Source organism: Poecilia reticulata, chromosome 3 (genome assembly GCF_904066995.2).
Source record: "Poecilia reticulata chromosome 3, P_reticulata-male-v2, whole genome shotgun sequence".
In the NCBI taxonomy this organism is placed as follows: domain Eukaryota; kingdom Metazoa; phylum Chordata; class Actinopteri; order Cyprinodontiformes; family Poeciliidae; genus Poecilia; species Poecilia reticulata.
The window spans coordinates 15,810,742-15,835,396 of NC_088832.1; the positions used below are offsets into that span (position 1 = coordinate 15,810,742).

Here is a 24,655-nt window from a genome sequence, read left to right on the forward strand (position 1 = left end):
TAAGTGAATTACTAAAATTAATGAATTATTTGTTAATCGTAAAATTTGTTGAAATTTTACCTGATGATGTATGACTCCAGGACTGCAACCTTTCAGAATTGCTGTAAAACGCGCCACTGACCCCTAGTGGGCACCAATACTTACTACAGTGATTTAAAACGGGACAAAAAAACTTTTAAGAAATCAAAATTTGCTCCAGTTCCAAACAGTCATTTATTAAATTTTTATGTTAGCGTACATTGTGAAAAAACAAATCTCTTTCAACCCGACACATTTTGTGTCTAAAGAAACAGAATGATAGAAAAGTCCAACATAGAAAAAAACAGGGAGCAGGTCACAGCTCTGTAGTGTCAATCTCACTTTACATCCTACAAAATATGTTGAACAACAGAATAAACATTGTTTGCAATCCAGACTGAAAGCCACTCCTTGTGTTTCCAGAAACTGCTGAATCACTGTTCACAAGGCCGCTGCCCACTTGCCATGCAAGCAGTGCTGGGTGTGGTAAGGTTACAGCAATGCGTCATGTCTGCACAAAAATAAAACCCTCTTTATTTATTTATTTTTTTCCCCACAAGAACTCTTTTCTCTATTGACAAAGCAGGCTGTTACTTATCCAAAGCATAAATTTACCAAATAATTTAAGAGAAAGAATTTGTCACATAACAACAAACTGGTAATATGACTCCAGTCTTGATGGATGACAAGTGCTTAATCCTTCCAAAGTCTGGCAAGGCCTCGGATGAGAGACGACAGCTAAGGCAAATGCAGCGGTGGACATACCGTATAAGACCCATGCACACGTTCGCAGAAAACAGGATAAAACGATCACTTCTGGAGTCAAAACACAAGATCCAATCATATGCGTTGCATCTAAAAGGAGTGCTTGTAAATTATGTAATTCAGTTATGTTACAGTATAAGAGTTTGGTAAAACAGACATTCAAAATGAGGGGGGGGGCGGAGTATTTTTCAGAGGCAATAATTATAAAACAGTTTCTTCAAATAATGAACAAAGCCCTGCTGCCAAACATCTTTTGGTTCATCTGTAAATCACTTGCGCAAATAATCATCTATATTACTGTAGATGTTCTATATAAATGGTTTCATACACTTTTTTTGTACTTTTACAACAAAGCCTGATCAACTACCACATAGGCTTTGAGATTTCACTGCTTGCTTTTCCTCAAGGCCTCACACACACACCTTCTTCCTGTCATTGAAGTAGCTCAGTGAATGGTGTCGCTTCAAAATCCTCAGTTCCACAGTGTTACGACTACAAGGACTGCACAGAACAGTAGATATGGCTTCCGTGTCCGATTGCTTTCTGAAACTGCTGTGAGATGATATGATGACTTCATTAAGTGCCCATGGCCGCTTCCTATCCCAGTAGGAAAAACCAGTCGGGCTTGTCTGACTGCTCTGAGACAATGACGAATAAACAGTGGAAAAGATTACAGCGGCATTAACATGCACCAATTAGAGCCAAGCACAGGCTGTATTTATTAGTCAAACCCCAAACCATATGAAAAGCAAATAAAATCTTGATTTGAATAAATAGTTGATTCATTCAGGTTTATTTGGAAACAGTAAAAAGGCAGCATGACCTAAAATGAAAACAAGTGAAAAGGTCTCGGCAGCCTCATGATTGTAATTTTGAATATATATAAATTTTGCTACTTGGGGGGCGGGGGGGAATTATGTGGCCCTTCCGAAAAAGAAAAGACATTTTCTGGCAGACAGGGTTGGTTGGTTGGTTGGTGAGCACCCACACCTTCAGTAAATTGGTCATATTTGTGAAAATGAGGTAAGAATATATGCATGTTTAAAATCTATGTAAAATTACTTTATATGGGTGGAAGTGGGGAGGAGGAGAACTACCCAAATCTGATTCAAAACCCTAAATGTTTCCCCGTTTCCTGTTCTGGCTTGTGTAGGTAACGACACAGGTCTGTGAGATAAGATACGCAGACCAGCAGTGTCACAGATTAGGTCTTCTTTTTTAACTCCTCAAACCGCCGCGTCAAATCGTCAAAGTCGATGTCGTCCGAGTTGGTGGTGGGCCCACCCAGGGAGGAGGTGGGGAGCGTGTCGGGAACGGAGGGAAGTTCTGGTAGGTTGTTGTGGTCAAACGAGTGACGAGGTGCAGGAGTAGGACCTGAAGGGAAGTACGAACAGTTTATTTTTTTCTACTCTAACCAGCCAAAAGACATCAGGAGAGAACTTCACAAAAACCGTGGGGGAGCAGAACACCACAGCTGGAATTACGTATCATAAACAAATCTGCATATATTTTAGGTGGAACTCACCTACAGCCTGAGAAGGAACAAAACCTTTGTCATTGTAGTCATCGATCTAAAACGCAGACAAAAATGCGTCACAAATCGCATTGTCATCTTTCTACTGTAGATAAAACTATTCGTTAGACCTCACAAAGACAGAATAGGAGAATAAACAGAAAATATTCTGGAGTACAAATTATTTAAGAACCATCACCCTTCAAAGCAGATGTTAGGAGGGAGGCAGCGTTACTTCTCTGTTTGATAAATCAATCAGACTCAGGCACGCTCAGAGCAACTCACCATCTCATGTTAGTCAAAGCAGAAGCTATTCACAAAAACAAACAGGTTGTGGGAAATAAATCCAAAGTGATGGCTCAAAATTGTATTTTTTATACACAACAACTGAAAAGCAATTGAGGCGCAGACTTAATTTTTGAATTAACATGGCTGAAGTCTTGTACTGAAGTCTGGAATCCCCTAAAAATCTACGAGATGTGTTGCCAGGTCTTTACTGAAACTATTGTTCTTTTTCTGCTCAGTTTGTGTTTGGATGAAACACAATCAGGCACCATCTGGTGGAGATCAAGTGACTGACCAGGTCACTGCCAAATGCCAAGTCACTCTTACAGTTAAACTTTGTGGCAGCTGTAACACTCAAACTCATCAGATTTAAATTATTCCTCTGATCAGAGGGACTCTGGAAGTCATCTCGTTGTCTCTATGTCTTATATTTCTTTAAGTCAGTCTGATCTCGTCTATGCTTATTGCATGTATCCCTCAATGTATTTGCTGAAGGGATGCACTTAGATAATGTGACACATCCTAAAGAGCTGCATAGTCAGTTAGTAGATGTATAGGTCCTATGTTTTTATTATTAAATCTATTCATCCATTTTACTTGTAATTCAGCAGCGCGTTTATTAAAAAAGCTGCTGATTTAAAAAGAAAATATCACAACTAAAATAAGCTTTGAACCTTTTATGTGCAAATCAGCAACAGTCAATTGAAAAAAGGGAAAAAACTAATGTGTACATAAAATAGCTTTGTTTGAATTTTAGATCTGCTATGTTTGAAATGTTTTATTAAATGACAATTCAACAACACACACGTTCCCAGGATGAGAGACTGTTATAAAGTTATTTACGTGATCATTTACTCAGCCTTCTAACTTTTCATTAATTGCAATGATATGATTCAATGATTTTAATGAAACTGTAAATAGGATCTGAATGTGATTATATGACTGGAAAGGATTTGGAACTATTTCAATTTGGTATTACTGTAAAATAAATGGGTATGTTAGTCTTTAAAGTGTGTTGAGATTTGTTGTAATTTGGAATGAGAAATATATATATATTTACTTCTTTTTTTTAAACAACAGTACTGCAAATTGAATCTGCACTCCAATCCCATTTTCAGTACATAACTGTTAGTTAAATATACTCGGTGTATGCTTAAAAAGGCCAAGGGCTACGCCAGTCTCCAGTAAGATATGGACTTCACTCTACATTTATAAATGTAGATGAAGCAGGAATGTAGGTAAAACTACAAGCATGCCGAATAAACAGTCCTTCCCTGAGTGCTTCCCTGCCCTGTGCGTCTGTCCATCTGTGGGGGTGGGGGTGGGGAGGCACTGACGTGAAGGGCTCAGTCACTTACGGACTCGTATGTGGGGGGAGAAGAAGGCAGCTGAGGGGGCTGCCCTCCTGCTACTGGGAAGCTGTTGTAGGTTCCAACCGAAGGGTTAAAAGGTTCCTGCAGAAAACGGAAAATAGTCAGGAAAACGTTGGGTAACCATCATCCATATCATCACACACAAGAATATTCTGCTGTATTTGAAACTATTGTCCAAATACATACAGATTAAATGACTTTAATAACAAAGAGGAGATATTTAAATAATTCTGTATATCTAAGCAGACTTGGATTTTGTTATATTATATAAAGTGCAATATAATCAATGAAAACAACTGAGCTCTTATGATCACATTTTATTTCACATTACTCTCACTTTGTAAGCAGAGTGTAATTTTGAATTGACTGAGATGACACTAAACTTTATGTGTATTTAATATCAGTTATTAACAGAGAAATTGGCAAGAAGCTCAAGTCCCAACTGTTTTGGAAGAATATTTGGGTCGCTTTAGTGTTTATGTTAGAAATTCAGAGCCAGTGCGAATCTAAAATCTAAGTAAATTAGTACCGTCTTGGTGAATTGTGGGTCCTCTAAGAAATAAAAGTTCAGAAAAGGTATTGTAAATGTTTTTTAGATTTCTCTGCATGTTCCAAAAATTCCCCCAAAACAAAAAAAGTGTCCAAACTCGATACATAAAAAACTAAAAACTTTTAATACAGGCTTGAAGTGGATGGACCAAAAACAGACATCGATTTCAGTCTTAAAATACGTCTCAGTTAATCATTTTTAGAAAGCAAGTCAATTATTATTATTATTATTTTTTTCAAAATATGAAACATGGGCTAATAGCCTGGAAATTTAAATGGTTTCCCATACCCCATTTATTTTTTTCCATACTTTTTTGGGCCTGAAAATGACTGAAAGTCTATTTTATACTTTTGAAGACTGCAAACTGCTGTTAAACTCACAGTAAGAGGTTAAACGAGTATTTTAACATTTCTTACCGCTCCTTTTGGAGGTGGGTAGTTAAAAGCTGTTGGCATAGGCATAGGCATGGGCATAGGCATGGGCATGGGCATAGCTGTAGCAGGAGGAGCAGAGAAACCGCCTCCACCGAACCCACTGCTTCCACCTCCATTCTTCCTGTCTGTATCCACATCAATTAGGTCGGCCTCCTCTCCAGTACACACTTCAGGCTATCCAGAAACAGTTTGAGTAAATTAGCAAAATTCATGAGATCGTCCTTCAGACATAGTCAAAGGGAATGTATTCAAAAGAAAACAACAACATACCCGGACCAAAGCGTCAGGCTCATATGGCACGTTATAGTTCTTAGCTATCTCTATCAGATAGCGCTCCACTAGAATCTTGGGAGGAGCCTCCACGCTCAGTTTGTGCATCAGCTGTAGTCATATCAGATGGTTACTTGACAAAAGGCACACATATTATTCACAAAGACGACACAAAATGCCAGAAAAATATGGCCTACCCTGTCGTTGACTGTGCCAATCTGGTTTGTTCTGCACAGCTTGCCATATTCCTTGCTGTATTTTGCACATAGTTGCTCAGAAACCTGGAGGAACCATTAAGAGACACAGCTGCAAAGACTGACATGATAGAAATAACACTGCTTATTGAAACAGTTATTTGTTACATCAAAATTAAACTTAATCAAACAAGGAATTTTACTTTGGTTTAACTTTGTCCTAAATGTGTAATATAAATAAAAACACTTAGTGGGATATTAAAACCGATTTATTTTTTCTTTTAATTGAAAATGCACTTACAATCTTCAATTCAGACACCTCTGACTGGAGGCGCGGCGCTGCCCAGATGAGAGTGGACACTGCCTCTTGCAAGCCTGGATCCAGCTCCCTGGCAACCACAAAAGAAGTAGATGAGGATTGTGACAGCTTATAAAGGCCACTCCAGTTTGCTTCAGTACTCACTTCATGGACTGGATGAGGCCGAAACGTGTGAGCAACAAGTCACAGTACAGTTCAAGGATCTCCATGGCTTCAACCAGGTAGTCCTCTCTGATGATGTGTTCAACACGAATCCGGGCCCGCTCATCCTTGCCAGAGGACAGGTAATCTGCAATCTCCTTCCTTGCCTTTTGAGCGAGCTCAGCTTTATTTGAAATTTGTGAAGATTGGTCAAGTTAAAAACTGTCACTAATGGCATAAACAAGAGAAAATGAATCAAACTTATTTGCCAACTTCAATGCACTCACTTTTCTTCTTCTCTAGGAGTTTAAGTCGGTTTATGACCAGCCGCAGGTTAACTCTTAGCCTTTCTCCTTTGAATCCTCCTCCCAACATGACGACAGCGTATCTGTGGACAGAGTATAGTGTGATCAGAAACCATACGGAAACGTCTGATGCAGTGACTCACCTCATCATGTGAGGGCGACCAAACTGACCGCGCAGATTAAGCCCAACCAACAATAAACACATGTAAACACAGAGTAAATTAGACATTGAAATCACGCTGACAACTGAAACTATTCGTTGATTATGCTAAAGTCAGTTAGCTTTAGCTTAACGTAAGCTAACAATAAGAACTTGCGATACTTTCAGAGTTGACAAATTATATTTGTTTTATTTGTATAGCCACATATTTTACCACAATGTTGTAGCAGTTTAAGGTTAACTCAAGCCTGATTGTTTCCCAGAGTTCGGTTTGTTAATGCTCAGTTTCTCTGCGTTGGTTAGCTTCCAACTACTAGCGCTTGCTAAACGCTTTCAAAACAAAAACAAACAGACGCCAATACACGTTAAATTATTTTATTTTAAACATATAACATTTATCCTACATAAAACGAAAAAAAGACTTACCTGAAAGTCTGTAACCGTTAGACAAGCCAAGACACGCAACTAATAAGGGTTTCTGTCCCTGTTTCGTCGCCTAGTTTACTTCCGTAATGGTTTTCGTTTACGTCATGGGGATTTTACCAAAGAGGCGGAGACGAGGTATGGCAGGCCAGAGTGACATTTAATAACAATGAACTCCTCTCGAGTTACATTTTTTTAAATGTGGCATTTTTATATTCTCGGTATATATCAAATGGGTTTCTTAGTCATCAGAATGGAACAAAAAAATCTACTTTTAAATTGCATTTCAACTGGCCATTTTTGTAAAGGACTTTGGAAAAATACTTTTAAAATAGTGAAAAATCCTTTAAGTTTTATTAAATGTTTCAAAGTGAACCATTATTTATGATTCCTTATAAAAAGAAAGTTTCAGCTATCCGAGATGTTAATCTTCTTATCCTAATCATCATTTCGCATCTCAAACGTCATTCTACTGAGGACAAATGACATCACTTTTTCTATTCCTAAGCATCAGCGTTTACTGTCAGCCAACACTTATAGAGTAAATCTAATAGTACAGTTGCATTAACAATCAAATGCAAACATTTTCTCTATTTGGTTACTTTACACTATACAGTTTAATATATATTTCAGCCATATGTTTACCAAGCATTGTACAACACAAAATTGTCTTGTGTACATTTAAAAAGAACAATTTCTTTCCAACAAAAATTGTAATTGCTTTAATTTAGTGGTGTATGATGTGTTTCTATATATCAAGGAACTAGTTGGGGCAAATGCAGGCAACAAATTGTAGAGGAATAACAAAGCCTAAGATACGCTGCTGTATTTTTAAAAATAAATCCCACGCCAAGTCTGAAACATTACTAGAAACTACAGCAATATTCATGTAATTGTAATGCTGTTTATTAGGATGCTAAACACTTAAAAAGTCACTTTCATCAACAAAAATATTGCAGTCTTGCTTATCGTGTTAATATTGATTTAGGTAATCCAACTTAGATTTGATGTTGGCATAACATTTTCTTCTTGTAGAAAGACAAATGAGAAAAATGATCAAGAACTACATTGGAACTCAGGCTGGACATCAAAGCCTCATTATACATGAGATTATGAATATTCATAATCTCCACATAAATCTGGCTTTTATGTCAGTTTCTGTCAGGCATTATGCTCACATCACCCCCTGATGGCAAAAAGTGATTCTGTTCTTCAATGTGGTACAACTGTTGAGCTGCAAAAATCAAGAGAGGAAGTAAAAAAAAAAAAAAAAAATCTGCTGCAGGCAGACTCGCAATCCAAGCTAAGGCCCTTATTGATTCTTACTGCAGCACAATAACTTTTGTAGATAGTAAAACAAAGTGCTTTATGTGAATAAACACAAACAGATGTGACCACAGTATACATTTTAATAAAGATGGAAAGTTTATTCACACTTTCAGGCTTAATGTACTGCAATTGTTTCATAAAAGAATCTGTACAATGAAAAGGTGATCATCAAAAATAAACCAGAAGAGTCATTACAGCTTGAGTTTGCTGACAGAAACCTCCTTTTGTTTCTTCTTCTTTGAAGACTGTTCCTTTGTACTTTTGATCTGACTTTTGACCTGATCCTGAAGCTGAGAGAAGAAAGCTTGAGAAGACCGCAGAGCCTTGTCCTTTCCTTCATCCTGAAAGCAAAGGAAACGGTATTAGATGTGTCACTTCAGAAACACACTGAGCTATTTAAGGGGCAATGAAGTGTTTGTGTTGGCATCCAGAAGGTGTGGCTCAACTTGCATAAACGAAAGATGAATCAGCTAAATGTGCAAGTGCTAAAAATAGATACTCAATTTGTGATGTGCAGGTTAAAAATGTGCTGATAAAGGATGCAACTCGTCCGTGACTAGTGCTTTGTCTGTAAAAACATAATACACAGCTATAAAGTATAAAAAGTCCATAGGAAATATGTTTTGAAAATATTTGGTAATAGTGTTCACATTGTAAGTCAGAAACTATGAGAATTTGGTTTGTGTATAATCCAATAAAGTGCTCAACCTTTAGTATTACGGCTTTGCCTCCCTTTGTGAGTTTCTTCAGGTTTTCAGTGACCTCAGCCTTCGAAGGCTTTTTATTTCCCCCGGTCCTGCTAGCTTCCTTAAGTTTTTGTCTCTTCTCCTTCTCCTGAATCTTCAGACGCTTCGCTTTCTTCTTGTGCCGTCTCTCGCGCTTCTTATCAGTCGACGTCTTCTCAGTATCACCCAGTAAGTCTCCAGCCTTGTTCTTCTCCTTTAATAAGCAGAAAGTGCTTATAAGCTGTTGTGTAACTGAAAAACTGGCACCACCACCATAGACATTTGTAACTTGATTGAAGCTGGCAAACCTTGACTTCTTCTGGTGCGAGCAGAGTGGCATCACTAGTGCTGACCGGAGCAACCTCCTCCATAGTGATGGATGGGAGGTTCGACACCACCTTGACCTCTGGAACAGGCTGTTCAAGAAAGTAAATATGGATGGATGAGTTCATCATCACCTGCACTATCCTGCTACCCTTTACATTTATCGTACAGCATGTCTCATCCTCATAAATGAAATTTATTTCAAAATGACATTTTATTTATTTTTGCCTTTTTTGTACTTTTTAGTAACTGATATCAGAAAATAACTCACTGGTTTTGGTGTGAAGTGGAAGTTGGAAAGAGCATCCAGCTTTAGGAAGAGCGTGTCCATAAGTTTTTGAATTTCTACATGAGCTGGGTTCTCCTTTTCCTCCGTCTTATTCTGAAATAAGAGGATAATAAAACGGAGGCTCTGCGGATTGTATGTGATGGAGAACAAGTGTAAAGTCAAACCTGAATCTGCTTGATGTATTCTTGCTCATAGATTTGAGCTAGACTCTGCTTGCTCTTCTCATGGTCCAGAGTCAGTCTCTTTTTGTATTCAAACACCTCCTCCTTAGGCTTCTCTTTACGCTCCACATCATCAAATGCCTTGTATGAACACAAGATAAAGGCACTGATTAAAAGAAACATTAATAATAAAAATCAGGTTAAACAAAAGTCTCTATGTCTGACCTGGTCTTTTATTCTCTGTTTGATGATGTCTTCAAGCTGCAGGGTGGTCTCCTCAGTAATAGCAGGGGCTAAAGAATGAAACCGGGTTATTTGGTTTACCTGACAGGCTTGCTAAATAGACTGCTTCGTCAAACGACAGCAGCAGAGTTGCTGCTGACCAATCGAAAAGCACAAGAATAAATGCTTACCCAATCTTGATGCCTGTTCAAACTCCACGTCTTCCTCCAGCATGCTGTTCTCCGGACGGGTCTGCGCCGTCACCTCGCCGGACAGCTGCCACGCCTTCTCTGCCAGAGCTGCGTTCTCCAGCTCCTGGATCTTCTGAGACATCTGCAAGATGGGAGACCAGCGGTAACTAAAAGTGAACTGCAGGGAACCTTCTTTCACATATTCTTGAGAAAAACTCTGTCGAGATTTTCTGCCGGAGGAATTATCAAAAAAAAAAAAAAAAAAAAAAAAAAAAAGTGACCCCATCAAATAATATCAAAACAGTACAATAAACAAACAAAAAAGGAGGTAAAACTTGGGACCATAGAAAAACTTATTTATATTCTTAACTCAATGTTTTCATAGTAAAGTTTTTGTTTTGCTTCGTTTTAGAAATTCAACTCTGTGGTATCAGAAGTAGACTTCAGAATCGGTTATAAATCAAATCAGCAGCATTTGAAGCTTTGTTACCTTCTCCTGTCGCTTCTCATATGAAGACTTTACTTCGGACTTTTCCGAGCTTGAAGTTTTTCCTCCAAATATCTCCTCCATATCCTCCCCCTCGCTGTCCTCCTCCCCAGACAGGTCAAAGGTCACCTTCTTTCGAGAGGCTTTACTTGGACTTCCTCCATCACCGCTACCAGAAAGCACAGACATGCTGCTATCAAATTGAAGTGCTTCTCTGGCATATGGATAAAAAATAAATAAAAAAAACAAGTACCTGATCACACTTACTCATCATCATCTTCCTCTTCCTCATCAAAATCCTCTTCTTCACCTTCATCCTGGATGTCCTCCATCTCATCATCATCATCATCATCATCATCATCATCTGACTGCTCATTTATTTTAGCTGGTCCGCCGTCCACGGCATCAAAGAAATCTTTGTACTTGAGATTCCTGGAGCTCTTTGCCTGTTAATATAAACAAAATTATTACATTTTTGTCTTCTGTGTTATCGTGGAAAGCAGAAATGTGACGTACATACCATGCTATTTTTCTTTTCTTTGGAGGACATAATCTCATCCAAGTCCAAATCCTCGTCTTCATCAGAGGGAACGTCCTGAAAATAGTCAACATCATCTTCGCGCTCATCTTCCTTTCCCTCACGTTTGTCCATCTCATCAAGAAATGACTCCATCTCTGACAGTTTGAAGAATTTATCATCAACCTCAGAGGGAACAACTTTTGTCCTGGAGTCATTCCTCACACCTTGCTTCTTCTGCTTCTCTCTTTTCTCAAGAGCGTCCACGTCAAAATCTATGTCAGAGTCTTCCTCAGAGTCACTTTGTGTCTCCGCTGCCTTTTTATTTCGGAGTTTGGAAGGTTGTTCAGTGTCATTTTCATCATCTGTCTCTCCTTCAGCCTCCTCTTCATTCTCGTCTTCCTCCTCCGTGTCTTCTTTCAGCAAAGTCTTAATTAACGTCTCATCTATGGCATCTTTAAAATGTTTCATCACAGCATTATTCTGTATCTCCAGTTCCTGCCAAATCTGCTCCTCATCAAAGTTGTCCACCACCAGCTGAGGCAGTGGGCCTCTTTTACAACCTGCAGGCTCCACAGATTTTTGGAGGTCATACAGGGTCTTGGTGAGGGAAGTAAATTCTGCTGCAGGTCCATCTTGAAGGCTGAAGAGGTGAAAACAACTGTTAAATCTGGCACATCTAGAAATACGGTTCAATGAGGAATTTCTAACTGTGTTTGTTTGTTTTGGGGGTCTTTTTTTTCTTCAATTTGAGCAACAAATGATACAAAAGAAACTAACGGTAGATTTATGATCTATAATGCAAAAATTAGAGCAAAAACTTGAAAACTGAAGTGTAACGCAGAACATTCATCTGTAATATGCTAAAACAGGTGCAGATACAAAGGTACAGACTGTTAAGACTGAAATTAACACCAAGTGTGCAACATAAGCCTAAAGAAATTTAACAAATGTCAGTATTGGTGTTTCATTTCTAAAGACAAAATCATAACTTCTGCTCTACAAACAGAGTATTTGTCTTTGTGACGTTGAAGTCTTTTCTGCCTTATGCTTGTGACCTAAAAATCAAAAACTTTTAGGAATCATCCTGCTAAACATTTTCTTTTAGGCGTTTCTATATTCTATATATATTAGGTGTTTCAGAGATTTTCACTCTTCTATACATTTTTTTCACCTCGTTGTGAAAGAGTGTCTGTCTCTATGTCCACATATGTGTGTCTTTTTCATGAAATTACAGATGGTTGTGAGGTCATGTTTCAGTTATTTGTCAGTCAATTTATTAAAGATCAATCAGGCAGAGATTCAGTTTAGCTCTGTAAGGAAGGTCAGATACAAAACAAAACTTTTTTTCATTCATTAAATGCTTAAACACTAAGAACTAATTAATGAATCAACAACAACATAGGTTCTGATTAACATATTACAGCATGATAATAACCAGAACCAGGTTTGGGATATATGCTTTCATGCATAAATGTCTTGAAAGGCCTAAATTACTGATAAATTGAAGACTATTACCCCTATCAAGGAACCTGCTACTTTCCCCTTTACGCTTTCTATTACATAGAAAGACATAGAAAACTACAAATCGGTATCGGCTAAGAAAACTCTGACCACTGCATTTCTAAATACACTTGAGACTTAGTTATGCACGTTATCTTGTAGCAAATTAATCATTTTACTTCAATTATAACACTAAATTTACGTCTACACTACTACTTGCTAATGCTACAGCTACTACAAATGCTACTACTTTAGCTTTAGCCTAGCGTTAGGTACGTCAACCTTTGCTTTTTGATTATGAAAAACATTCAGCAGTTGTTTTCTCCGGTATTAGCTACTTGCCTCAGAAAGTTCTCTGGCTGTGCCGTGTTGTCATTTATTATCTTAACACAGTCCTCCAGCACTCTCCTCATTTCTCGGTTAGCCATGTTTCATTCACATGTGTGAGCGTCTGAGTGTCGTAAGTAAATAGGCTCTAAGTGAAACACTTCCGCTGCCGCAGCAGCTTGGTTCCGAGGTACTAACATGGCGTCCGCTGTGCTGAAGGTTGCAGGTTTGTTTACGTCGACTAATGTCTTACGCCAGCTACTGGACTCTTATGTGATATTCTTTATACCTTCATTATTGTCACTGGACGTCAGTAAAAACAAAGACGACTTTAGCGTTGCTGGACAGAACAATGATCAAGTTACATTAGCAGTTTGTTTTACTGAAGCCTCTGTTTTCATTGTTGGTCATGAAGTCGGAGTTTGATCAGATGAATTTTAATGTAGGCACATAGGATTAACTTATTGAGTTTTATACGTATATAGACAGAGAAACATATTCACCTCGTTTTATATGTTCAATCATATACAGAAACACCATTAAATAAATTGTTTTGTTGAAATAAAAATTAATCCACATTTATTTTATATTTGGGGAAGGGTCGGTAGAGACTTCCAAATTTAAAACTACAGTAACTATTGTTTTTAAAAGGGTTTTAAATCCACGTAAATATAAGTTTATTATGTGTCGTAGGTCTACCCTTATCTGAAGATCTGCAGGAAGCTAAATAGAAAAGTCCTTAACCCTGAAGGAAAAGGGAGGCAAACTTGTCAGTTCATTTTTATTTTTGAAGCACTTTTAAATGTTGTTTAGTTTAAAACAATTAAGACGCAAATAACAAGACACAGTAAAATTACTACAATACAAAAACGTAATACTAAATATACAAAATCTGACAAAAGTGGGTAAGAAAATAAAGTAAATAAAACAAATAAATGTATGTGGAAACATGTGTTAAGCTGGGTGTCTGTAAGGTTTTTACTTTATATTTAAAAACACAAAACTCTGACATAAAAAAAAAATCTAGAGCACAGTTTAGTAAAATAAAATGACATGTTATCAAACCATGGACCATTTATGAAGCTAATTTGATGAAAAATATTTTGACAAGGTTGTTTCTCATCATATTAATCTGTTCATTCAGCGGCAGGCTTTTCCAGATGTTCTCGTGCCACCATCCTGCGAGGACATTCGACAACTGCCCCCCTCCGCCAGGGTGTCCCTGGATCGCTGTGGAAGCTGGGGAAGCTGAACCACATAGCCATCGCCGTGCCCGACATGGAGAAAGCCACGGCTCTGTATCGAGATGTACTCGGTGCCACTGTGAGCGAAAAGGTCCCCCTGCCGGAGCATGGCGTTTACACAGTGTTTGTGGAACTGGGCAACACTAAGCTGGAGCTGCTCCATCCTCTCGGGGAGAAGAGCCCCATCTCTGGGTTCTTACAGAAAAACAAGTCAGGGGGGATGCACCACATTTGTATTGAGGTGCGAAACTGATGGCACTAAAACTATTAGTTTGAAACTTAAAGTTGCATTCACATCTACAAAACTAATAATCCAGACCATAGCAAAGCAGGTGACTATTATTGTAGCGGTTTTGTGCAAAAGTCTCGAGTCATTTCTTGATTTGATGTTTTAAAGCCAGGCAGCCAAACATTCTCATACTCTTTTAAAGTGGTATTTATCACTTTATCAGTAGCTTAACAGATTTTCAGACAGACCTATAAACCATGCAGACATAAAAAGGATTCATCGCAGATGCACTTTATTACAGCAGCCTGTTGGAAGGACAGAATATGTTCCAATTTCTTTAACTGGATCTATAAAAAAACTTAAGATAAGTTGGCTCTCAAAGAGTTACTATGTATAATCTTAGCGTTTGTGAAGGAGGATGCACTTCTCAGACACTGTGTTAGATCTTTTCTGGTCCTTTTTACTTATTTCTTAAAGTGGGACATTTCATCTGCTGTCAGACCTAACATGTCTTCGTTTGTCCTCCATATTCCCACATCCATGGTTTTGTGGAACAACGACTGCACAGTGTGCTGTTATGACCAGATGAGAGAAGTGTACAGAATATACGGGACATTTCTGCAAAATGTAAAATCTTAACTCATTTTTAAAAAGCTCCAATAATAAGTGTATTGGATATGACCTAATTAAAATAATGTGTTTCTCATTTGAAGCAGAGTATTAAGAAATTGAACTTCAGGTGGAAGTTTAAAACTATTTTCTAAGTATTATATCTTCGGGGCTGACCTTCTCTCATGCAGGACTTGTACAGGTCAAGGGTCCAAATATCCAAAATAAACAACCAAAATATCCTGGTTCTGACCTAAACAAACTTTTTAGGTTTTTATCTTCAGGTCAGCGCTACAGAAAACAATTTTCATAAACCAGGCGCCACAGAGACAGTTTTTTTTCTCCCCAGGCTGTCTCTCTGTTGAACACAGTTAAGTCTTCATTTAGAGAAAAGAGGAACTGAGGTCAAATTCCTTGTTTTTTTGTGTGTAAAAACATGGCTTTTTTTAAATGAGCATTGAGATTTTTTTCTTGTGCTAAAGTGCTATGTTGAGAAGTCATTGATTTTATTTTGTTGCAGTTACTGGTGCTTATGTTTATAGGTCATTGAGCAAGAGACAAGGTACACCCAGGTCATAGGAATTATCAACACAAACAACTGTGTTCTCTCTCCTCCTCTCTCTCTCTCTCTCTCTCTCTCTCTCTCTCTCTCTCTCTCTCTCTCTCTCTCTCTCTCTCTCTCTCTCTTTCTCTCTCTCTCTCTCTCCTACTCACACCTTATTGCAGTAAGGCCACAATCTGGTAATTGCACTGTTGTGCACCTCCATGTGTTTAACTTATGGCATATAATCTATGTTCTTTCAATAGAAAGAAAAAGAAAAACAGAACAGGCCACTGGCTGTAACAATCTATTACAAATAACATAGTTCTTCTCAAGGTTGCCTAAAACCATATAATCAAAGACATTGCCACTCTCATTTGAAAAGGAAGATTACTGACATGAGTGCTGTCAACTATGATTCTTTTTAGTTTAGTTTTTGTGATCTAACCTTTTTTTTTTTTTTTTACCTTGGTTTCATGGTTAAAAATGTTAGCCTTGTGAAGGATTTCATTCTTTCTATTTTGATATGGTTAGCCTGATATTTAGAATTCTCATAATGATTGGATTAATGTGGGTTTGTGACTATTTCAGTTTTCCTTTTGGAAATCTGGACTCCAATAGCTCTAATTTAAACTGAACTCTAACTACTGTATTTTATTGGAGGACTTGCAGTTCATTGTAAGTGTGAAATAATAATCTGGAAACACTCCCTTATAAAACAGGTCAATCCACAAATAATTGTTGATTCATACTTAGTTAGAAACAGCTCTAATTAACAGTGTTGTGTTTCTTTTCTTTCTTTCTTTTTTTGGTTTTTGCTTAGCTCAGTATTTCCATCAAGTATTTTATATACAAAGAATGCACACTCCACACAATTTGATTGCTGCAGATTTTTGCTGAGTGTTGAAGGTTTATGTCTGTAAACAAATCTCAACATTAATGCTAGACTGAGTTGTCAGCATCATAGAAACTTAAATTGAAACTCAAATTTCTGGAAGCTGCTCATATTTCCTAACTCTCACTACAACAAAAGTGTACTGTCACGGTGTTCAAGTAGAAGTGATTCAGAGAGCTGACTCAGTTGTTCTCTTAGTTTGTGGTACAGTAGGGTAAAGTGTACGATAATCTAACTGCAGATGAATGATTAACAGAGTTTTCCTCCCGTCTGCAGGTGGACGACATTACCGCTGCGGTGGCCGACTTGAAGTCAAAGAACATCAGAACCCTGTCGGCAGAGCCTCGGATAGGCGCTCATGGGAAACCGGTCATGTTCCTTCATCCCAAAGACTGTGACGGTGTGCTGGTGGAGCTGGAACAAGCATGAGCCTCTCTGATCTGCATGAACTGTCGGAGCTCTCCATGTATATCTACATATTCGTCAGCCACTTTGACAACACGGTGATAGAGGTGTTGAAAGCTCTCTATGGCACTTCTCGTTTCAGAAACTGTGTTCCTAACTCCTGATTCTGTTTTGCATTTGTTTGAATCATTTAGAGTGGCGTGTTTAGACGGTGTTCATAAAGAGGAACTTCCACTAACTGCCTGCTTTTTTGTAAATGCGTTTTTGAATCGGAGATTGACATTTTAATCTAGCAGAACACAATGTTCTTCTCCACCGGCTGCAACTTGAAACAAGTGTGTAGCCCGAAGAACGGATTGTTTCTGGAAAACAGAAGCAAAACTCCCACTCTTGTTCAACATCCTGGGGAAGTTCATCGAGCAACATTTCTGTCACTGATCATCATCAGCCAAATATGGTTCTAAAAAAAAGCCTACCAGTATCATCCAATAACACAAGACCAGTGCAAAACAATTTATTTAAAATGAACATAGCTAAAATACAATGCATTACCTCTCATAATGCACATTTATAGAACCTCCTGTTAAGCTGTATAAAAAAACCCTGAAATGAATTATTATATTGCAGTGGCATAATATTATAAACATTTAAGAAAATCCAACATTTAACCTCAATACAACTGATAAGGAGAAGGAAAATAAAACTGTAAAGAAATTTAGTTTTTTTTGTTGTTGTTTTTGAATCATCTATAAAATGTGTAACATTTCACATGTTTAGAGCATACAAAGAAAGGAATCTTCAGTTCATTCTTGCACAATCTCGAGTGTCCACAGTCCTGATTCTTCTCCTCCTCCACAACTCCACAGATTTTCTTTAGGATTTATGACCGTGTGATGTAATGACCAGGGCAGAGGGCTGAATTCGTCTGATGACGTTTGTTGATTTGGATCGTCCTGCTGAAAGACCCAATTTGGTTTCCTCTTGGAGGCCACAAGAAACATAATACGAAACCTCCTGGCATTTCAATTATTTTTATGTTACCATGTGCTCTTATAAGGTGATTAGGCCCTAGTGATGCATCTGTCCTGAGTGTCAAGGTAACAAGTTACCCACAAAATGTACCATAACATAAACAGCTTATAAAGCCATGATACCAGAATGTTGGGTTACCACTAGAAGGCGCAGATTAAGATTCAAGAGGAAAACAGGGACAACACAGATCAGATTGCAAAATGGCAAAGTCTGATGACGTATGGTAACCTCAAACATTTCACTTGGACTTCCTGTTAAGTTTTTGTGGAGGACATGGAAATTCCCTGATGACTTCAGACTTGCAGAACATTGTGGAATAAATGTTTGGAAATGAATGTTGGGTTTTACACACACAAAAAAAGTATAGTGTTTTCACTTGAAACTGAAGCTGTAAGCATCTTTGCGTCACTTGAAACATCTGAGTAAGACTTCTTTGAATAAGCTGCTAAAGGCAAAGTGTCACCTTGAACCACATGATTAGACACTTAACCAAAATCCTTTAATTTTAAGAGTCATGTTACAACCTTCAAACTAAGACACAAGGACACCGACTTGCTAAGTGCAATAAACACTTGAAGGATCTAGTGAAGGCAGAGACATGTTTGTATAGTGTAGCTATTAAGGTTTCTGTATTACCAGGCAACTATAACTGGTCCAAAGCAGCACTATTCTTAAAATTTGGAAAAGAAAGAGTGAAGAATGACATTTAATCTGCAAGTACAGTGATTGCTGCATGGAAACAGGATAGCTTTGATGAAAAAGGGAACTTCTTGGGGCTGTCAGCCATGGTGGTAGAGCTCTGACTAATTTGGTAAGGCAAAACAAAATCTAAAACACAAAGTCAGGGAACACGAGATTAATCTAAAACCTAAACCCATCGTGTTGAAACTTTCAACTTGTCAGCTCCCTAGTTAGGAATGAGGTCACATCAAGTGTATCCCTGAATACTAAACCAGCAGCACTAATGTTAAAGCCAGAATATAGTGGCATAGAGAAAATTAATGTCATTCTTGTATCAGCTAAGTCCATGCAGCTCTTTGCTCTAGATATGTTGTAGGGCTGAAGACAGATTCATAAAGTGCTTGAAGTCAATTTAGTAACTAGAGAGACTCCATGCATTTTACAGTAAATGTACCCAGAAGTATCCTAGTTTTAGTTTCATCTGGTTTAAATTCCTAAGCAGGCTTTGCTATCCAGTGAATCCCAATAGTCAGATTAATCCTACACCGTTTTTCCACAAGTACTTAGTTGGATCCTTTCGAAAAGTCATGCACTTAATTGCTTTACATTTTTATTGTACAGTAAGGCTTAAGTGACTAAATGAAAAATCTGAAAAAAATATGCCAGTTTTATCCAATTTTAGTTGCATTCATAAAAAATGTTCAGAATATAGTTGAATTAATGAACCACCTGAGGTGACTTTTGCTGCCCAATGCTCAGCAACTGAGAAACGTGCCTTTTCGGTTTGGCTCAACTTTAACTATGTGCTTCATGTAAAAGGTGATCTTTTAAAGCAATTACCCAAACTTCAGCATTGACCATTGTCAGATGGTCATTAGTTTTTCACCAAGTTGCTCATTTGAGACACATGGTCTATACTTGAGATTTGAAGTAAATAGTAATTATGCCTCAACACTTTGAGCCCTCAGACCCCCGAATGTCTGAACTTCAGCCCAAGACATAAAATGTATTTTTCTAGCAAGTTTGTAGACATTCTTGAATTTTTGTTGAAGATAGTGAGAATGTAAGATCAGTCCATTCAATTTAAACACAAGACTCTACTTTTAACACATTGAATAAATGAAAACCAGGCAAATGAGAATTCAGAGGGTAGGATTTATTTTGCTCTGTCAGCACAGTACAGCAAACATGCAGCGACTACAGATTTAAAGGAGTCAGAACTGTTAAACAATGTGACTATAATGACCAATTTATTGCCAAAAATATTTTGAAATTTATAGAAGCAAGATGCAAATTGTCACATACAGAAGCAATTTTTTTTTTCTTTGACAATTTCTGGACGGATTTAGCTGCTCTCTTTGCCCAGAGTGTGCTTGTCAAACAGGTACTCTGCCATGCCGTTCTGAGGAGCTCCCATGCGGCGCAGGTTGCTCACCCAGTCGCCCAATTCTTTGATCGACTTCACCTGCTCATCAAGGTAGTGCGTCTCGATGAAATCACACAGCTGGAAGACAGTAAGATGAAATCAGCAAGTCTTCATGACATTTGAGCTTGTAACTAGATCAGGGTTTGTCCCAATTGAATTGGAGTTTCAAATACTCACATGTGGGTCATTGTGAGTGGAGCAGATCTTGTGCAAGTCCAGCAGTGACTGATTCACGCTCTTCTCAAGCTGCAGGGCACATTCAAGAGCTTCGACACCACTGCCCCACTCATCTCTGTCTGGCTTCTGGAAGACAAAGAGCAGAAGGACAAATTAATGAGGGAAATCCAAGAGTCTTCTCAAACTCTACTTGCAGTTTAACGTTTTGCTTAAATTTGAAGGGGTTGGCATGAGTGGTGAGAAAAGATAAGCAGAAATCAGCTGCACACCCACAGTATCTGCATTGCCACACCCAATACTTGTTAAATGATACGTCAAAACAACTGAATATCCTGAAAACGTCCACTTTCACACCGGTTTTTTACCTTGATGTCCTGCAGAAAAATTCTTCCTCCCCTCTTGTTCTGGAGTTTCATTAGCTTCTCAGCATGCTCACGCTCCTCATGGGACTGATCACGAAAAAATTTGGAAAAGTTCTGCAATGCCTGATCATCCCGGTCAAAGAAGTAGCCCTGTGAAAGAGGAAAATGCTTAGGCTCTCTATATTAAAGCATTTACAAGTGACTACAACACAACACAATCCAAAGTGAAGAAAAAAAAAAAAAAAAAAAAAAAAAAAACCTGGTTACACAAATCTCCAGTTCCAGTAAAATCAGAATTAAAGATCGTCTAGATTTAAAAAAAAAAAAAAAAAAAAAAAAAAAAACCTTCTGCATTTATAAAATAAATAAAAACTGAACTCATCCCCAAGCAAAATACACAGAAAAAACGTTTCAGCTGCAAATCAAGCTGGTTTACACGTTTCCTCTTTCAGGTAACAGTTCCTCATATTTTTAGACACCTGTTCCATAGTTTCCCGAAATGTTTGTGCACCGCAGCTGTTTCATTTCCGCTCAGTTCATATTTGAGACTCACCATAGACAGGTAGACATAGGAGGCATACAGCTCCAGGTTGATCTGCCTGTTGATGGCAGCCTCGCAGTCCTGATGGTAGTTGTGTCTCACCTGGGAAGTCATGGTTCTGAAAAAAAATACAAAAAGCACTTAGTCGAATTACAGTCAACATAACATGGAAAATTTACATGAAATTGTAATTTCATGCCCACGTATTTCAAGGGACTTAAATGTGGAAGTTTTGAAAATTGACTCCAATTATGACCAACCCGATTATAGCCCTTAAAGGCGCTCCATAAATAAACAAAAAAACCCTCCATGCCCCAATAAACACTACATGAAAAAGCCAGGCTGTTGTGCGCCATCAACCGCTATAAGCTCGTAAAGCGCTTCCTGCGCCAAATGCCACATGAGCAGCGTTTTTGTGGTGAAAATAAAAACATTTTAACATAAACGCCAATATACATGCATAGAAATGAAAATGACATAATACATCATTACTTACTGTCTTTCGGTCGTCTTTTGAGGAGGTCGCCGCTCTTCGACTGGTTGCGTTGTTAGCAAGACAAATAGCCCTCTAGCAAAGCGTGACGGAGCCTTATTTAGCTAGCTGGCACAAAAGTTCGAATTGCTTGATAAAAAAGCTGAAGAGAAGCTGCTATCTGAATGTCGAGACAGTTAAAAGGTTGCCGTTCAAGCACTGTTGAAGCAGGTAACCTTCACTGTCCGCTAACGAGGATCAACTGTAAACGCTACGTGCGGGAAGTCAGTAAATAAAGCGCTCAGAGGTGACGTCACAACTAGATGGGGGGCAGGGCCTTTGGTAACCAGGTAACCGAGATCAAATCGTTCCATTTTGATGTTCTTTACGCTATTAATTTATTATTTTTTAAATACATTAAAACAGCACTTATTTTATAAACAGACATGCCCATGGAAAGAATATAATTACTGTTAGTTGTTTTAGCAAGTATTTAATACTTCATTTGAAATGTACTATCACCAGTTAAAACACGAAAAAGTCTTGTATTTTCAAGCGTAAAGATAAAAAACATACAGTGCTCCGGATGGCACTTAATTGCAAAATGTATATTTTGTTTACAATGTTTTTGCTGAAGCTTTTCAAGAACAACATATCATGTTTTTGCTACAGTAAGTTAAGCACCACATTAATTTTTCAAACATCTATTTGTTGTGCCATATATTTACTTTATTTTTGGAATTAAGAATAACAATTTCTGAGTGACAATGGGATTAAAACTGGGTGTGAACTTTGCCAGGAACAAGGACAAATGAGTTAATTACTCGTTTTCTGATGACTCGTGGTAGACCACGTGAGCCTGCTCAGATGATCTTTTGGGTTTGTGTAACAACCACGTTAACGCATTAAAAAAACTTTAGGATGAAGTAAGCAATATGACACACACAGTAACCTGACTAAATAAGTTATTGCGAAAGATTTATCTTGATAAAAATATTAGTATTTAATTCTAATTTGGTTAATAACACAAATGACTAAATACAACCAGGTAAATACAGCTACAGGTTGGGTGAAGGTGTTACCCTTTTAGAGAAAGAAGATACATTTAACACAACTGTTGATAGTGATAATCTATAAATACAAAGACTTTCGGATGTTTTCAAGCGTTCAATTATTCCTTTCCTTTACTGAAATGGCTTTGGGTTGTTTACCTTCCTCTATTACATCTGAAAAGTACCTCCTAAGGGATTAGCTAATGTTACGATGGCAATAAAGGCGGCATATGTACATCCAATCAGAGAAGAGGTTACATGAAGTCACACCTAGCAGAACTAGTTAGTTATGTTACCGCAAATACCTGAAATGACAGGAGTTCGACTCAGAGCGCAGGGAATACTGTGGTTAGTAACCTACACTAAGAACTCACAACACAAGGTTTCAACTATTGGAACATTGGATTAGCCAATTCAGCCATATTTTGAAATTTAACAGGAAGTGGCTTTATTCTTGTTGTCATATTGTTCTAACATAATAGAAAAATTAAAAATTGTTTGCTTATTAGTAAAAAAATTTTTTAAATACAAATACAATACCAAAAGTAACCAATAATCTTAAACTTAAATTAAGAAAATTACTATTTAATAAAATAATTTAAATGCAATCGAGGATGACTCTGCAAAAATGCTTTTCTGTTAACTCATCTACGGGTCATTAGCACAAGTTTCTGCGTAAAGCCGTAAATAATGCAGGTGTCTTTAGAATCTGGTTCGGCTAGTAAATTATTCAAAATGCTGAACTAACATGTCCAAATCAAAAGGATCTCTTACAGTATGTTTCACTTCATCAGTCAGCGATTATGATGCCACCTACTGTCCACCATGACTTCCTGCATGCACATAAAGCCTTAACTTTCCCTCTAAAAATAAACTATCTTACTGTGTGCATTTTCATCAAAATCTCAGTTCTAGTTGCATACGTCAAACGGTTCATTAATGTAATATAATCACAACGTGGATTTCTGAAAACATTTGACAATTTAGACTGGAAACATTTTCAGTTTTCAAAAACTTTATTTATGACTTTAAAAAGTTTAGTCAAAGAGGCCGAATCCCATGTCGTCATCAGACTCCTCAGACTCATCTTTCTTCTCCTCCTTCTTCTCTTCAGCAGCTGTAAAACAAAATACATTTTAAACAATTACAGTTTAAAGCACAACAAACGGATTTTTTCCCTAAAAGTTGTCAAACTATGATTTTACCACAACATAGTAAAAACATAGCATGAACTATATTAACTATATGATCTCTACACACCGGGTCTACATCATAAGGTTAATACATATTCGAGGTTATTATATTTCAATAAAATACACACATTTATGAGTATACATTAATTATACTTTATAGCACTTATGACAAAGTATGAGGTGAGGTAAAACGCTCACCTGCAGCAGGAGCAGCAGCTCCACCTGAGCCAGCACCAGCAGAGCTGGCAACAGCTACAGCGCCACCTGCTGGCATGCTGGCCAGCTTGCCGTAACCTGAAAAAATAAAGACGAATTGGGAGAGAAAGCACAGGTAAACCCTGAGGCACGGCAAAAACCCTGGGTATTACTCAGCAGTTTCATCAATGGAGTGGATTTTATTGTTTTTCTAAAACAATAAAATCCACTCCATTATTGTTTTTCTGAAAACAATAAAATCAAAGCAAAATAAATCCCAACAACTAATTTAGGGTTACAGACGATTAGGACAAAATACCAAAAATGAACTGCAGTACAATTCAACGATGTGGGTATTCTCCAACTCAAGCTGTGTGCTTCATTAAAATAATGTCTACGTTCACAGATCTAAGTTTTCTGATAAAAGCTTATCATTTTCTTTAAAACAACACTTTAAAACTTAAATGTGCATTATTTTTTACTTACAATTATTAAAATCGTTAAACTTAAAGACACTACAAAATAATTAAGTTGCAGTAGAAAGAAACCTGATGGTATGTTTTCATAGATTACAGCTGCAATTTATTCTTACAATAACCTCTTTGCTTTTATTTTACATACAATTGTTTGTCCTTGTTACAACAAACATCAGAACTTGCAGTCACATTTAAACTACTTTTACAAAAATTAGAAGCAGTTTTGAGTCAGATTATATCTGATAAATCATAGAATGTGCCCTAATACCGAGACACAGACATAATTTAAACAAAAGGATT

At 37.6% G+C, this 24,655-nt stretch overlaps 5 protein-coding genes across 8 annotated transcripts in view; 1 reads left to right on the plus strand and 4 right to left on the minus strand.

Moving 5' to 3' along the window:
* Window positions 1-189: 189 nt before the first annotated feature.
* ist1 (IST1 factor associated with ESCRT-III) lies at window positions 190-6,912 on the minus strand. Its single transcript, XM_008405137.3, has 10 exons — window positions 6,754-6,912; window positions 6,150-6,250; window positions 5,866-6,046; window positions 5,704-5,791; window positions 5,406-5,489; window positions 5,209-5,319; window positions 4,921-5,112; window positions 3,940-4,035; window positions 2,309-2,354; window positions 190-2,157 (listed from the first exon to the last, which is right to left on the minus strand). The coding sequence occupies exons 2-10, from the start codon at window positions 6,235-6,237 to the stop codon at window positions 1,988-1,990; spliced, it is 1,056 nt and encodes a 351-aa protein (XP_008403359.1). The 5' UTR covers window positions 6,238-6,250; window positions 6,754-6,912; the 3' UTR covers window positions 190-1,987.
* Window positions 6,913-8,141: 1,229 nt separating this feature from the next.
* On the minus strand, window positions 8,142-12,978 carry mphosph10 (M-phase phosphoprotein 10 (U3 small nucleolar ribonucleoprotein)). Of its 2 annotated transcripts, none has more exons than XM_008405141.3 (11): window positions 12,841-12,978; window positions 10,999-11,638; window positions 10,746-10,924; window positions 10,482-10,647; window positions 9,992-10,133; window positions 9,804-9,871; window positions 9,582-9,719; window positions 9,400-9,510; window positions 9,113-9,220; window positions 8,788-9,018; window positions 8,142-8,420 (listed from the first exon to the last, which is right to left on the minus strand). In XM_008405141.3, exons 1-11 carry the CDS (start codon window positions 12,924-12,926, stop codon window positions 8,271-8,273), a joined length of 2,019 nt encoding a protein of 672 aa, XP_008403363.1. In that variant the 5' UTR covers window positions 12,927-12,978; the 3' UTR covers window positions 8,142-8,270. The 2 variants fall into 2 exon arrangements, with proteins under 2 accessions (XP_008403363.1, XP_008403362.1); XM_008405140.3 differs by having other exon boundaries at window positions 10,482-10,668.
* mcee (methylmalonyl CoA epimerase) lies at window positions 12,967-16,986 on the plus strand. Its single transcript, XM_008405139.3, has 3 exons — window positions 12,967-13,051; window positions 13,970-14,310; window positions 16,620-16,986. The coding sequence occupies exons 1-3, from the start codon at window positions 13,024-13,026 to the stop codon at window positions 16,770-16,772; spliced, it is 522 nt and encodes a 173-aa protein (XP_008403361.1). The 5' UTR covers window positions 12,967-13,023; the 3' UTR covers window positions 16,773-16,986.
* Window positions 16,987-19,596: 2,610 nt separating this feature from the next.
* Window positions 19,597-24,655, minus strand: part of LOC103462393 (ferritin, heavy subunit) — a 201,145-nt gene continuing 196,086 nt past the window's right edge. The window contains exons 1-5 of one of the 2 annotated variants that reach the window (XM_008405142.3): window positions 21,464-21,741; window positions 20,980-21,085; window positions 20,430-20,576; window positions 20,065-20,190; window positions 19,597-19,965 (exon numbers count right to left, since the gene is read on the minus strand). In XM_008405142.3, coding sequence (XP_008403364.1) covers window positions 19,807-19,965; window positions 20,065-20,190; window positions 20,430-20,576; window positions 20,980-21,081 — 534 coding nt within the window. In that variant the 5' untranslated portion in view covers window positions 21,082-21,085; window positions 21,464-21,741 and the 3' untranslated portion in view covers window positions 19,597-19,806. Of the gene's footprint in view, window positions 19,966-20,064; window positions 20,191-20,429; window positions 20,577-20,979; window positions 21,086-21,463; window positions 21,742-24,655 lie in introns of those variants that run through there. The other variant, XM_081605140.1, reaches the window with a different exon arrangement.
* The window catches only part of LOC103462394 (large ribosomal subunit protein P2-like), a 106,487-nt gene continuing 105,320 nt past the window's right edge, over window positions 23,489-24,655 (minus strand). For both annotated transcript variants that reach the window (XM_081605141.1, XM_008405143.3), the window contains exons 4-5: window positions 23,883-23,978; window positions 23,489-23,608 (exon numbers count right to left, since the gene is read on the minus strand). In XM_081605141.1, coding sequence (XP_081461267.1) covers window positions 23,529-23,608; window positions 23,883-23,978 — 176 coding nt within the window. In that variant the 3' untranslated portion in view covers window positions 23,489-23,528. The remainder of the gene's footprint in view (window positions 23,609-23,882; window positions 23,979-24,655) is intronic.